General features: G+C 43.1%; 1 protein-coding gene across 1 annotated transcript; it reads right to left on the bottom strand.

The window, feature by feature from the left end:
- Positions 1-636: 636 nt before the first annotated feature.
- LOC142173427 (uncharacterized) lies at positions 637-1245 on the bottom strand. The gene has a single exon (XM_075239014.1). It carries the CDS (start codon positions 1243-1245, stop codon positions 637-639), a length of 609 nt encoding a protein of 202 aa, XP_075095115.1.
- Between the last annotated feature and the right edge of the window lie 13818 nt (positions 1246-15063).

Here is a 15063-nt window from a genome sequence, read left to right as displayed (position 1 = left end):
TAATTTCTCGTACCATTGCCTATGATTGTCAAATATCTTTCGTAATATCCTTTTGATGTTTTTATTGGCTGCTTCAACTGCTCCATTCATTTGCATCCTGTAGACTGTGGAATTACGATGGACTATTCTGAACTTCTCGCTAATCTCTCTCATGAGACCGCTGTTGAGATTGGCTACATTGTCGGTGATGATCTACTCTGGTATCTCGAATCGGTAGACTATGTTGTTACAGACGATATTTGCTACCACTTTCTTTGTGAGAACCTTGTATGTAGAGGCTTCAACTCATTTGGTGAAGTAATCAATGGATACCAGGAAAATAATGGTGTCCATTTGATGCGGTAGGCTCTATAGGTCCAATCACATCCATGTCCCAAGTGGCGAACGGCCAAGGAGAACCTATTACATTCAGCTCGTTAGGTGGAACTCAGATGAAATCCCCGTGAATCTGGCACTGGTGACACTTTTGCACTTAACGGGTACTATCACTTTCCATGGTCATCCAAAAGTATCCGGCTCTTAAAATTCTTTTGGCCAAAGTGAAGCCATTCATATGAGGTTCGCATGTTCCTGCATGTATTTCTTCTAGCCATCTGGTTGCTTCAGTAGCATCTACACACCTTAATAGACCCAAGTCTAGGATCCTCCTGTACAGGAAAACCTGTTAAGGAAAACGTGATTAGCTAACTTTATGAATGCTCTCTTATGATCATTGGTGGCATTCTCTGGATAACCTTTTGTTTCAAAGAATATTTTAATGCCATAGTACCATGGCTTACCGTATGGCTCTTCATCTACATTGAAATAGTATGCATGCTGATCCCAAACCTCTATCTGAATATGGTCGATGTAATTCTTATCTGGATGCTGGATAATGGATGACAAGGTTGCGAGAGCGCCAGCAAACTCGTTCTGGATTCTGGGAATATATTTGAACTCGATCTTGGTGAACTTCTTGCACAACTCTTTCATGCAATGCAGGTACGGAAGGATCTTGACATTCTTGGTGGTCCATTCACCTTGAACTTTTTGTATCAATAAATCAGAATCTCCTATGAGTAGAAGCTCCTTGATGATCATGTCGACTGCCATCCTAATCCCAAGGATGCATGCTTCATACTCAGCCATATTATATGTGTAAGGGAACATTATCTTTGCTGAAGCCGGGTAATGTTGTCCTGATTCCGATATTAAGACAACCCTAGTCCCCACTCCTTTGAAATTATTTGCTTCGTCGAAAAACATTCTCCATACTCGGTACGACTCTGCGATGTCTTCCCCGACGAACAACACTTCTTCAATAGAAAGGTATGTAGTGACTGGCTTGTAGTCCTTGTCCACTGGGTCCTATGCAAGGTGGTCGGCTAATGCGTGTCCCTTGATAACCTCCTGCGTTATGTACACAATATCAAACTCCCTGAGAAGAATTTTCTATTTGGCCAACTTTCCTGTAGGCATCAGCTTCCGGAAGATATACTTGAGCGGGTCGAGTCGAGATATTAGATGTGTAGTGTATGCCGACATGCAATGTCTCAACTTCTGGTGTGTGGTGTGTGCTAATGCTTCACACAATTGTCGATAAGGATATAAATGTTTGGTAAAGGAAAATCGCCCTTCAGACTGGCCTTGTTAAGATCTCTATAATCCATACATATCCTGATCTTCTCATCTTTCTTTGGCACTAGTACGATATTTTCCAACCATGTGGGATAATTGGTGACTCTCACCACATTTTCCTCTATCTGCTTGGTGACTTCTTCTTTTATCCTCAAACTCAAATCCAGCTTAAACTTTCTGGGTTTTTGTTTAACTGGAGGTCTGACAGGATCAGTGGGCAATCGATGCAAGACAATGTCGGTACTCACTCCGGGCATATCATCATATGACCATGCGAACACATCGATGTATTGTTGAAGGAGCTCGACCAGTTCTTCTTTTTGTTCTGCTTCTAAATGGATGTTGATTCGAGTTTCTTTCACGTCTTCTTCACTTCTCAAGTTGATTACTTCTTTTTCTTCAAGGTTAGGCTTTTTCTGGAATTCTATATGCTCGATCTCTTGCAGGAGGTTATCAGGTATCATGCTCTCGTCGTACTTCTCGTAGTCTAGGTCATTTTGCTCGAGGCTTTCGTTACATGTCATAATCGCGGAATGCGGGTTTTTATCGATTTGATTACCGAAAAGAAAAACTAAGAATAAATAAAGCAATAAATGAATTTGCGATTATTTTAAGAAAAGTGATTCTTTTATTTCATTAAAAGGGTAATGTCTAGCATTCAAAGAGGCAATTGACAAAAACGTACATGCACGATTCAGACCTCAATTGACCGTGCATTTTAAAAAATTACTACAATTCCACACTACCAAGACTCCTGGCAAACCAGGGATGGGCTGGCAGTCCAATTCTACAAGTCTTCTCCTGGTTCGGCATCTCGAATGGTCGGTGTCTTGATATCAACTTTGTTGTGGAATTCCTTGATCATGGCTACGAATAGTCTTTTCATTCCATCTACAATGTCGTCCTCTGGTACTGAGCTCTGACCCGGACCCGGACCCGGAACACGCTGTGGCACAAAAGCCTTATTCCTGAAGTTACCGGTGTAAGTATTTCTAGTTGGAGGTTGATACCCTAAGCCAGTTGTACCTTTCTACCCTTTTGGCTCAATCAGTTCTCTTATACCATATGATCTGGCTCCCAGCCCGATCCTTGGTCGGTACCCATACTTCATCATCTCTCTCATTGATATATTCGATCTGTATGGAGACTGCATACCCAGATTATGCTCAGTCTTCTCTATTTTCGTGGTCTGCATGATCTTGACCGCGTGAAAGGCGGCCCTATCTAATCCTTCTATGAACGAAACAGCATATTCTATATAATCTTACCAGCTCCATTCATCGTGAATTACAATCTCTTAGCAACCCCACTCGAACTTCATACACTGATGGAGAGTGGACAGAACTGTCCCTGCCATATATATCCATGGCCTTCACAACAACAGGTTGTATGAGGATGAAATGTCCATTACTTGAAATAGTATTGGGAACACAACAGGTTCAATCTGCAGAGCTAAGTAGATTTCTCTAATGACGTCTTTCTGCGACCCGTTGAAAGCTCTCACTCTTACATAGATTTCCTTCACCTCTCTAAAATGAATGCCCAACTCTTGTAGATAGAGAGTGGGCAAATAGTCACTCCGGATCCTCTATCAACAAGCACTCGAGACATCACTTTATCCCCGCATTTGACTATGATGTGCATGGCTCTGTTATGATCCACACCTTCTACAGGAAGTTTGCGTCTTCGGAAGGATATCATGTTTTCCTCGACCATCTTTCCAATGGTTGTTGCCAATGCCTCGCTGATAGTGTTACTCGGCACACTCACTCCACTTAATACCATCATCAAAGCATCATTACGACTGTCGGAACTCATCAGCAGATCCATGATTGATATATGTGCAGGGTTTTTCTTCAACTATTCCTCCACGAAATATTCTTTAACTGTTATGTTCCTCCATTAAATCTGTTCTCTACCTGGATTTCCTCGGCTTACCTCTTTCGGAGTGTAACACCTTCCTGACCTGGTCATTCCGTGGGTAGCGGCGAAATCCATCATCTTGCCTTTTCCTTTATGCTGGTATGTCCATGGAACTGTCTTGTATTCCCGATCCTTATCATTCCTAACGGCGGCTGAGCACTATTATTGGTATGTCTGGACCATCACCGGAGGTTTCAACTGTACAATGATCAACAAAGTTCTTCGGGGTGGAACCCTTGCAGCCTCGGCGTTCCAAATTATGGAAAACTTTCAGATCATAGTCTTTATCCAAAGCGATCATGCTAGTTCCTTGGTTCCTATGATTCGGCAACAGGTTATGATTCACATTTGGTAGAGCCGGGGTGCATTGAATGGATCCACTCTTTATCAGTGACTCAATTTCATTCATCATCCTGAAAGAATTCTTGGTATTATACCCCGGTACACCTGAATGGTAGGCGTACTGTTTGGTTGCATTAAAGTACTTGGAAGGTTGATAGGTAATTCTCCCTTCTACTGGGTATATCAGGCAAGCTCTTCTCAGCCTTTCAAAAAATTGGGCTAAGGGCTCGGCAATCGGGGTGTAGTTTGTGGGACCTCTTTCCTCAAAATATGGGCGTGGTTGGGGTGCATAGGTGGGTCGATTTTGACGTGTAGTGGTTTGAATTAGAGCGTATGGTCGTGTTGGATTTGGATTTATATGGGCGCAAGGTGTGTTATATTGAGGTTGGGTGTTATAGTATGGTTGTGTGTTATATAGTGGAGCATAGGTAGGTTGGTATGAAGGAAGGGTGTTTATAGGGTAAGAGTTGTTTTAGTGGGGTGGACTGGACTGGTAATAGGGAACAATTGCTGATACTTCTTCCTTCTTCTTCTTTCCACTGCTTATCGAACCGAACTGAATCGCTTTACTGGCAGCTTGTAGTGCGGCCATAGATTGTATCTTGCTTGATTTGATGCCCTCCTCCAAAAAGTCTCCCATCTTAACAAGTTCGGGGAACTTCTGCCCTATCATGGCCATCATGTTTTTAAAGTAAATTCCTTCTTGAGACCTGATGAAGTACTTGGTCAGCTTATTGTCATCTAGCGGGGGCTGGGTCCTGGCAGCCTCCGACCTCCAACGGTGGGCATATTCTTGAAATGACTCTGATGGCTTCTTCTGCAAATTCACCGGGGCGAACCTGTCTGGAGTAATTTCGGTGTTAAACCGAAAATGGTTCATGAAATCCTCTGCCATGTCTTTCCATTCTCTCCAGTTTCTAGGGTCATGGCGGGTGTAGCAAGTGAGTGCCTTTCCTATCAAACTCCATATAAATAACTTCATCCTTAATTTCTCATTCCTTCCTACTCCCAACAGCTTATCGCAGTAGGCCCTATTGGCATGTCCATATCAAGATGTATGCACAAATCTTCATAATCTAGGTTCTCGCTCACTCGAGCAACCTGAAGGTTTTTTATTTATTTCCTCAAAACTCGCAACTGTTCGGATACCGACTCTTCCTCTTTGTACTTTGCTTCCCTGTCCATTTCAGCATGCTGGTCGATTTCATATAGTACTCTGGCTGTGACAAGCACTATGAAGGTGGGTTCTGAAATGGCATATACGGGTGGAATATACCGCTCGTGTGTAGCGATGTGTGCCGCATGTATGTTCTGGGTTTTGATTGTTGGCAAAGGTGACATTTTCACGAGGAGGTGTATGAATTGTGTTAGTAGCGAATGGTGGGTTTTGCGGTGTTTGGACATAGTTTGGTACATAAGGGGTATGTATAGGAGGATTTGGTGGGTTTGCAGGCGTTACTAGGGTACAACCTGGGTTTTAGTGACTGTGGTTGTGGTATTGTTTGCTTGTCAGGTGGTTGAAGGGAAGTGATCGAGGATCGAGTCTAGTGAAGGGAAACGGGGTGGTTGTGGAAGCATCATCCCGGCCAGATGCGCCAGTTCCCGAATATCTCGTACCTCTACTCTTAGTGATTCCATTTCTTATGCCATCCTAGCAACGTGCTCGTTGTTTCGAGTATCATTCTTTTCACCCGATTGCCCCAGGTTGTCGGCTATCATCAAAGAATTTTTGGTTGAGTCATCAGTTGCAGACATCTTCCCTTTTGATCTCAGGTTGTATAGTAGTTCAGCCAGTTTTTCGAATCAACACAAACCAACCTCTGTTTCGGGGAAATAATAATAAAGTAATGCGAAAATAATCAAAAGAAGAGCAGAAGTTAGTTTCAGTGATTGCACAGACATGAGCACATAGAGCAGTTAGTTCACGTATTCAAATAAGTGTGTTTCCTATTATGTGAGGGACCTCTCTTTGCCGGAGGCATTTCTATGTCGCGAATGTTTGACGAACAATCAGATTTTTGCAAGTTTAGATCCGGAGCAAACTTTGATTTTTCATTAATAATACTTGGATTACAACAGGTGGGAACAACGATTACAACATTGTTTTCCAACATCCATAAGATTACATGGGCTTAAAGAAATGCCCTTAGGGAAATGAAGGGGTACAAGATAAAGGGTGTAAGTTTTTTTTTTTTTTTTGGGGGGGGGGGAGATCAACCGGCCACTAGTAGTCATCCCCGGAATCATCTCCCAAGTCTTCCTCCTCAGGTTCTTCCTCAAGGTCTTCCTCAAACTCTTCTTCTTCCTCATCGTTGTTGTATTCGGGCACTTCTTTAGGATCCTCTTCTGGTTCTATTTCCAATTCAATTTGTATGTACTCGACCACTAGATCATCATCCTATGGAGGTGGCAATATGTGGTCGACCGACCCTGGAACCACTTGCCGATGCATGGCGGTGGTAACAAGATAATGAGGCAAGATCTTGTGATATATTTATAAGGTTGTTGCTACATCTTCTAACCTGACCACTCCTTCTCTGCTTGGTCGAGCCAACTAATCTTCCTCATTGATCCGTACAAAGTATTCTGGAGTACACCATGAATTCTGACCCATTGGCATCATGATTAGGTCATTCCACTCGTCTTGAAGTTTCCTTATCCTTAGGATCGGGATTTTCCCATTGTAGTCATCTTCATATAGAGTCGTTCTCGACCAGAGGGGTACATCCTGGATTAGGCCAAACTGCTTGAGAACTCGTAGAGGTGCATATGGCTGAATGCCTTTGAGTCCTATCAGCTCTATGAAATACTTCTCGGGGGTCCTCAGAATCGCCCTGCCGCTCAACCATGAAAGCTTCTAGTTTACCCATTCTCCACTCAGATTTGTTAGTATTTCTCTCCATTCTTCCTGTCCATGCGGTGAGACCTAGTGCCTCATTCTCTTATTGTGACTCCAGATCATATTGTTGACCCCCATAAAATAGTCTATAATGGCCTATCTTTGGAAGAAGTGTTTCGTGGCCCATATCTGAAGTAAAAAATTGCAACCCTTGAAGAAGTCATACGCTCTAGAAAATACAGACAATGCTCGGAGTGTTTTTGCCAATATCATAGGAACCAAGGTGACTTGGAGAATTCCCCGAAATGTTGCCATGACCACAGTCAGCAAGTTGATGTTTATTCGTCCTCTCCTCTGTGGGAAAACCAGTAATCCTAGCAATGCCAAAGAAAAGGTTAAAGGAAAGAGTCTTTCAATCAGATTCCGGCTGCTTGCTAAACCCAAGGCGTCGAGGAACCTATGGCCGGGTATCACGCCCTATCCTCGAGAAGCGCGACTGATGCTTAACCGAGTGAATCCGGCCGAGCAAGTCTATTAGACACTTTCTACCCAATTAACCCATGAACAAGAGAAGACGTGATTTCATAAATCATACAGTAGGAGTATCATTCATACAATCCTAAATCATTTCATTAGTCATTGCGCTTTTAAGTCCCAAAATACACATTTCTTAATGTTCAAGTGGAATAAGTGATCAAACACAACATAACTTGTTTAATATTCCCAATACCCATGTACAACCCACATAGTATCTACGGAGCCTCTAAAGATACAAAAGAGAGTAAAGATGGTGCTGACAATAAGGCCCCGGCTATACCTCAACAAGTGACCATAATATAAACCAAAGGTACAATACATGACCCCGGAATGAAATGGGGCTCACCGAGTCCGCTGAGAAGAGGATGCAACACTATCTATGATCTGCACTGTCTGCTATGTAACCACCTGCATCCATTTAAAGATGCAGCGCCCCCGGCAAAAGGGACGTTAGTACCGTCAAATAGCACTAGTATGTATAGCTAAACACCAACTCAATAGAATGAGTACTAATACAAGAGGAACAATCAAGAATTCAATAAGGGCTTCAAATAATAGTAAAACAACAAGTTAAGGATCATATACATTTTCAAGACAATTTCCATATTACCAGGTTGGGTGACCTTTAGTATCGATGTTCCACAATTCACAATACCTCCGTATTCTTACACGGAGTCCGATCTCGGCCCGATCGGCTAGGCTGCCTCATCTGAGACATTACCACAATTTCATTATAACTTTCTAGCACAGTACCACCATGTGTGCGGCATGGCATCGATCACGGCCGGATCGGCTAGGCCATCTCATTTGAGACATCACCCCTTTTCACAATTTCATCCACAATACCACCGTGTTCTTACACGGAGTCCGATCTCGGCCCGACCGGCTAGGCTATCTCATTTGAGACATTACCTTTTTCAGTCAATCATCTCACATCATACTTCTTTCATGTAATTTCGATTCATTGACACTAGTGATTACGATTACAAAGTCATTCTTGGCACTTGGCCGTATTTCATAGTTCCATACCCCTTTTGCACATTCAATATCATTATCAAAATCAATAAGGCTCCCCATTCAAGACATTAAATTCACATATGAGCAATTTGGGAATCTTAGGCACACAAAGGCTTTTTCATACAATTTGGCATAACAACCTTTATTTCGATCTTGACATGAAGTCTTAATATTTCTAAAACATATTCCACATTTTAAAACACATCCTCAATGACAAGATAACATGATGACGCATTTAGAATAAATATTGAACTTGCATCCTTCAACACAAACATGTTAGAAATCGCCAGTTCTATAATGATCAAGGGCTTACTCCAATTAGATGATCACCATGGGGTTCGATTCTAAGAAGAATGGGGTTTAGCCAACATATCTTAATTGAGCTCCTTAAAACTCTAAGATGTTTCGGAATATTAGCCACTTCAATCTATTTTAGCAATATAACAAAATTGAACCAAAATTAGGAAGATGAACATGGTTTTAGCTCATTTGAGTATATTATCAAACACTAGGTGTGCATCAATGTTTTAAGCCCCTCTTTATGGAAGATTCCATCTTTCCCCAATCCATTCTCTATCAGTTTTAGCTCACAAACTTCCCACATACCTTAGGAACACATGCATTCAAAGTAAGCACTCCCATCCCCATGAATTACCTTACTAATGGCTCATTCTAGTTATATTTTGAAATTAAGAGTTTGGGTGATAGAATCTTACACCTTAGGAAAAAGACCTAGGTGCCTCTCTTGATAATCTTCAAGATTCTAAGTGAGAATTGGAGAGCAATGTAATAAAGATCACTTATCCCACTAGGACCTTCTCTCTCACTCTAATAATATCACAAAACTATAATCAAAATGGTCCATGGGATGTGTTTTAACGAAATTGGGTCGGGTTTAAAAATCTCAAAAATGAAGCTCCGGAACAAGGTTTGCGCTTGCATAATCGATATGCGGACCGAATATCGGTCGCATAATCGGTGACCAAAACTACCAAGAACCTGTCCGTGTGTGTGGCCCACAGACCTGTTCTGCGGTCGCATAATGAACTGCAGAACAGTTATACGGTCGCATAGTCGACCGCAAAATTTCATCCAAACTGGCCCTAATAACTGCCTCACTCTGCGGCCATTATGCGGTCCGCAGAGGGATTCTGCAGTCACATAATGGACCGCGAATACGCATTTTCCTGCTAAATATTTTCCTTTACTTTATGGTGCATTGTTCAACCTAAAACGTCCGAGCCGCAAAGAATTTCTATAATACACAATACGTAAAACCAATTCGGCACCATGAAACATTATATTTTTTTTTTCTTTTGCAAAATTTTACAAGGCCTTACATTCTCCCCCACTTAGGATCATTCGTCCTTGAATGAGGGTAAAAATCTGTTATTAGCATCTTATACAATTCAGTTTTCATACCACACACCAGCAGCCCCAAATTTAATTAACTCCCTAAATTTCCAAAACTTTTGCTAGAGCTTCCCTTGTAACTGGGCCTATCCACCTGTCAGAGAGCCCCAGAAACACATCCTAACATCATATACATAGTCCAACGACTAACATAATACAAAACAACACCAATTGTGGCCTCACAAGCAATGTATTACCAGAAAGGAACACCCTTAACGCCAATTGTAAAATTGATACAAAATTCATAGAAAGTAAGTCTTATAATTTTTCTAGATCACAACTTTATAAATACATAGTTATTCAAACAAATAAGAATACTTTTTCTTCATTTCTTCCTCGGCCTCCCAAGTAGCCTCTTCAATCTGTTGGTTTCACCATAACACTTTCACGGATGTAATTTCCTTTTTTCTCAACTTTCGGACTTGCCGATCAATAATAGAAACTGGAATCTCTTCATAAGTCAATTACTCATTAACTTCAATAGTCTCAACCGGAACAATGAGTGTCGGATCTCCAACTACTTTCTTCAACATAGACACATGAAATACCGGGTGTACTAATGACATCTCAGGTGGTAGCTCAAGCTTGTACGCCACCTCACCGATCCTCTGAATGCTTTTGTACGGCCCAACATACCTCGGACTCAATTTACCCCTTTTCCCAAACCGCATAATACCCTTCATGGGGGAAACCTTCAAGAATACCCAATCGTCCTCTTTGAACTCTAAGTCTCTACGACGAACATTCGAATAGGATTTTTGACGGCTCTGAGCAGTTTTCAATCGCTCTTTTATGATCTTAACTTTTTCCATAGCCTGGTGTACAAGGTCTGGCCCTATCAACTCTGCTTCTCCAATCTCGAACCACCCAATGGGAGATCTACATCTCCTGCCATATAATGCCTCAAATGTGCCATCTGGATATTTGCATGAAAGTTGTTGTTATAAGCAAACTCTATGAGTGGCAAATGATCATCCCAGCTACCCTTGAAATCAAGAACACAAGCACGCAACATGTCCTCAAGCATCTGAATAGTCCGCTCTGCTTGCCCGTCGGTCTGTGGATGGAAAGTTGTACTAAGATTCACCTGAGTACCCAAACCTTGGTGAAAATTTCTCCAAAAAATGGCCGTGAACTAAGCCCCTTAATCGTAAATGATAGAAACTAGAGTGCCATGTAGCCTGACTATTTCCTTGATATACAACTGAGCATACTGTTCCGCTGTGTCGGTAGATTTAACTGGCAAGAAGGGTGCTGATTTTGTGAGTCGGTCCACGATCACCCAAATTGAGTCAAACTTGCACGGAGTGCGAGGTAATCCTACCACAAAATCCATATTAATCATCTCCCACTTCCACATTGGAATTTCTATGTTCTGTGCCAACCCACCAGGCCGTTGATGTTCGGCCTTCACTTGCTGACAGTTCGGACACCTTGTCACAAAGTCCACCACCTTTTCATGTCATTCCATCAATAGACTTCCTTGAGGTCGTGATACATCTTCGTAGAACCTGGATGCACGGAATACCTAGAAGCGTGAGCTTCGGTCATTATTCTTTCCCGGAGACCATCTACTTTCGGAACACATAGTCGCCCTTGGTACCTTAGTGTACCATCATCCATGCTAAGAGCAAAAGCCGTAGTCTTATGTTTTTGAATCCCCACCTTCAATTGCAGCAAAAATGAATCGTTGTATTGCTTCTCTTTGACTTCCACAACAAGCGATGATTCGGCCCTATTTTGCAGAATTACCCCTCCTTCATTAGAGTCCATAAGACGAACTCCCAAACTAGCTAATCGATAGACTTCCTTGGCCAATGGCCTTTGATATACCTCCAAGTGTGCTAAACTACCCTTAGATTTCTGGCTAAGAGCATCTGCCACAACATTGGCCTTCCCCGGGTGATATAGAATATCGATGTCGTAATCCTTGAGTAACTCAAGCCATCTTCTCTGCCTCAGATTCAGCTCCTTTTGTTTGAAAATATATTGAAGACTCTTGTGGTACATGAATACATCCACATGGACCCCATACAAATAGTGATGCCAAATTTTCAATGCAAAAACCACCGCCGCAAGTTCTAAGTCATGTGTTGGATAATTGTGTTCATGATTCTTGAGTTGCCTAGAAGCATATGCTATAACTTTGTCGTGTTGCATTAACACACACCCAATCCCAATTCTTGAAGCATCACAATATACCACAAATTCATATGTACCATCTGTCAAGGTCAACACCGGCGTTGTAGTCAATCTCGATTTCAACTCCTGGAAGCTCCTTTCACAAGCATCGGGCCATTGGAACTTAACTGCTTTCTGAGTCAATTTAGTCAATGGAGAGGCAAGAGTAGAGAACCCCTCCACAAACTTCCTGTAATACCCTGCTAAGCCCAAGAAACTGCGAATCTCGGTGGGTGTTGTAGGTCAAGGCCAATTCTTTACTGCTGAAATCTTTTGAGGATCATTCTTGATTCCTTCTCTAGAGACAACATGACCCAAGAATGTGACAGATTCGAGCCAGAATTCACACTTAGAAAATTTTGCATACAATTGGTGCTAATGAAGAGTCTGCAACACTGCCCTGAGATAATCGGCATGGTCCTCCCGACCTCGTGAATACACAAAAATATCGTCAATGAACACTATCACAGAGGAATCGGGGAAAGGCTTGAAAACCTGATTCATAAGATCCATGAAAGTTGTCAGGGCATTTGTTAGCCCAAAAGACATCACTAGAAATTCAAAATGCCCATACCGGGTTCTAAAAGTTGTTTTCAGAATATCCTGCTCCCTGATCTTCAATTGGTGATACCCGGATCGTAAATCAATTTTGGAGAAGTATCTAGCACCCTGTAACTGATCAAACAAATCATCTATTCTTGGTAGTGGGTATTTGTTTTTGATTGTGACTTTGTTGAGATGCCGGTTGTCAATACACATCCTCAGTAATCCATCATTCTTCCTCACAAAGAGAACCGGTGTGCCCCATGGCGACACACTCGGTCGGATGAAACCCTTTTCTAATAAATCCTTCAAATGTTCCTTTAGTTCCTTCAATTGTGTTGGTGCCATTATGTAGGGCGGAATAGATATAGGTTGCGTGACTCGCATCACATCAATCCCAAAATCAATCTCCTTGTCTGGCGGAAACCCAGGGAGCTCATCAGGAAAGACCTCTGGAAATTCATTCATAACTGGCACACATTCGAGTGTAGGTGCCTTAGTAGTGTTGTCCGTAACCCAGACCAAATGATAGATACACCCCTTGTTAATCATTTTCGTGGCCTTAAGGTAAGAAATAAACCTACCTTTTGGCATCACATTATCCCCCTTCCACTCAACAACTGGCTCACTTTGAAATTCAAACCTCACAGTTCTAGTTCGGCAGTCAAGCTTAGCAAAATATGAATAAAGCCAATCCATCCCCATAATTACATAAAAATCAACCATCCCCAATTCAATGAGATCGGCCACGGTGTTTCGACCATGCACCGTGACAACACAACCCCTATAAACCTGTGCGGCCACAATAGACTCGCCTACCGGAGTAGACACAGAGAACGGCTCAGGAAGTTGTTTCGGTTCTATCCCAAATTCTATAGCAACATAAGGGGTAACATAGGACAAGGTGGAATCGGGATCAATAAGAGCATATACATCATGAGTTTGGACAGTCAATATACCTGTGACAACATCTGGAGAAGCCTCTGCATTCTGGAGACCACTCATAGTATAGAATCAGTTGGGTCCTCCTGAACTCTGTGCACCACCCCTAGCTGCACCACGCCCTGTTGGTGCTGGAGGGCCTCGAGCTGGAGGGGGTGCTGAAGATGTAGCAGCTGCAGGACTGGGTGGCTGTGCTGTGCTCCTGCCCGCACCCTGGCGGGATGAACGACACTCCTTCTGAATATGATCCCTCAATCCGCACTTGTAACATATAGGGAAGTCCCTGTAGCAAATCCCCGAGTGCATATTCCCACACCTGGGGCATGGGGGCCTCCGTTGCTGTGGGAATCTCCTCCTAATTGGCTTTGATGGTGGGGTCCTCTATTGCCCTGATTGGGCCTGAAGCAACTCCCCTGCTGCTGACTATGCCCCACTAGCGGTGCACTGGCTTCAACTGAGCATGAGACTGGGTTGGCCCTAATGACCCTCCCCTGAAATTTGATCTCTCCCCATCAAATGACTCCCCAAAGTTGCCCGCGGATCGGGCCTTGCTAGTACCCTCTCGCTCCCTCCTGTTCTTAAACTTGTGGTCCTCTGTAGCTTGAGCAAATGCTACAATTTTTCCATAGTTCATGTCTGAATTCAAGGCATCTGTAGCGGCCTCATTGATAACCAAGGGGCTAAGTCCCTACACAAACCAGCTCACTCTAGCCTCCATAGTAGGCAACATGTGAATAGCATATTTTGATAGGCGCGCGAACTCCATGTGATACTCTCACACACTCCTACTCCCTTGCTTAAGATTCTCAAACTCTACGGCATGGGCTGCCCTAATCTCGGCAGGCAAGAAATTGTCTATAAAGGCATCAGCAAACTCACTCCATCTCGCTGGAGGGCTCCCCTCCTCCCGAGAGTCCTCCCACAACTCAAACCAAGAATATGCCACCCCCTTCATACGGTAGGCGGCCAACTCCAGTCCCTCCGTCTCAGTAGCGCGCATAACCCGGAGAGTCTTTTGCATCTCATCAATGAAGTCATGTGGGTCCTTCTCGGGATTAGCACCTGTGAACAACGGAGAATCCAACTGAAGAAACTTGTTCACCCTGGAACCACTAGAATCCCCTTGCTGGCTAGAGGATGTAGGTGCAACATTCGACCTTTGGTCCTGAGAAGCCACTATCTAAGTTAGCCTCTGAATAGCTCCCCTAAGATCCCCATCAGAAATACCAGAACCGGAAGCTGGGGCTGGAGGTGGAATTGGAATATCATGTGGAAGAGCCGTCGCACCCCCAGTAGGTGTAGGAACTGGTATGGCCTGGGCCGGTGTAGTGGAATCAGGTAGTGTAACAGTCGAGGGATTATCCTCACCCCTTGGGTGTTCACCCGCATCATCAAACAAAGGGTCCACTGCCACTCCTAAGGTGCCATTGGCTCCTTGTCCAGTTCTTTCTCTCTTCTTAGGTTCCATATACTAAAAGTTAAAGGAATGACCAAGTTAGAGGAGGAACAGTTGCACAATTAGTTTCATCGCATGATCCAGAATATCAAAGAAGGGCATTGTTCCTAAATGTCCAAGTAGCCTCCAACTTATAGATGTGGTCGACAACACACCGATAAGAAGGACTCTATCAGACACGGCTCCGAGACATCCTAAGACACATTAAAACCTTAGGCTATTATACCAAGTTTGTCATGCTCCATCCCCGGGA

This window comes from Nicotiana tabacum, chromosome 19 (assembly GCF_000715075.1).
Source record: "Nicotiana tabacum cultivar K326 chromosome 19, ASM71507v2, whole genome shotgun sequence".
NCBI classification, from domain to species: domain Eukaryota; kingdom Viridiplantae; phylum Streptophyta; class Magnoliopsida; order Solanales; family Solanaceae; genus Nicotiana; species Nicotiana tabacum.
Note: the sequence above shows the minus strand (reverse complement) of the source record. Positions and strands in the feature narration are given on the sequence as shown.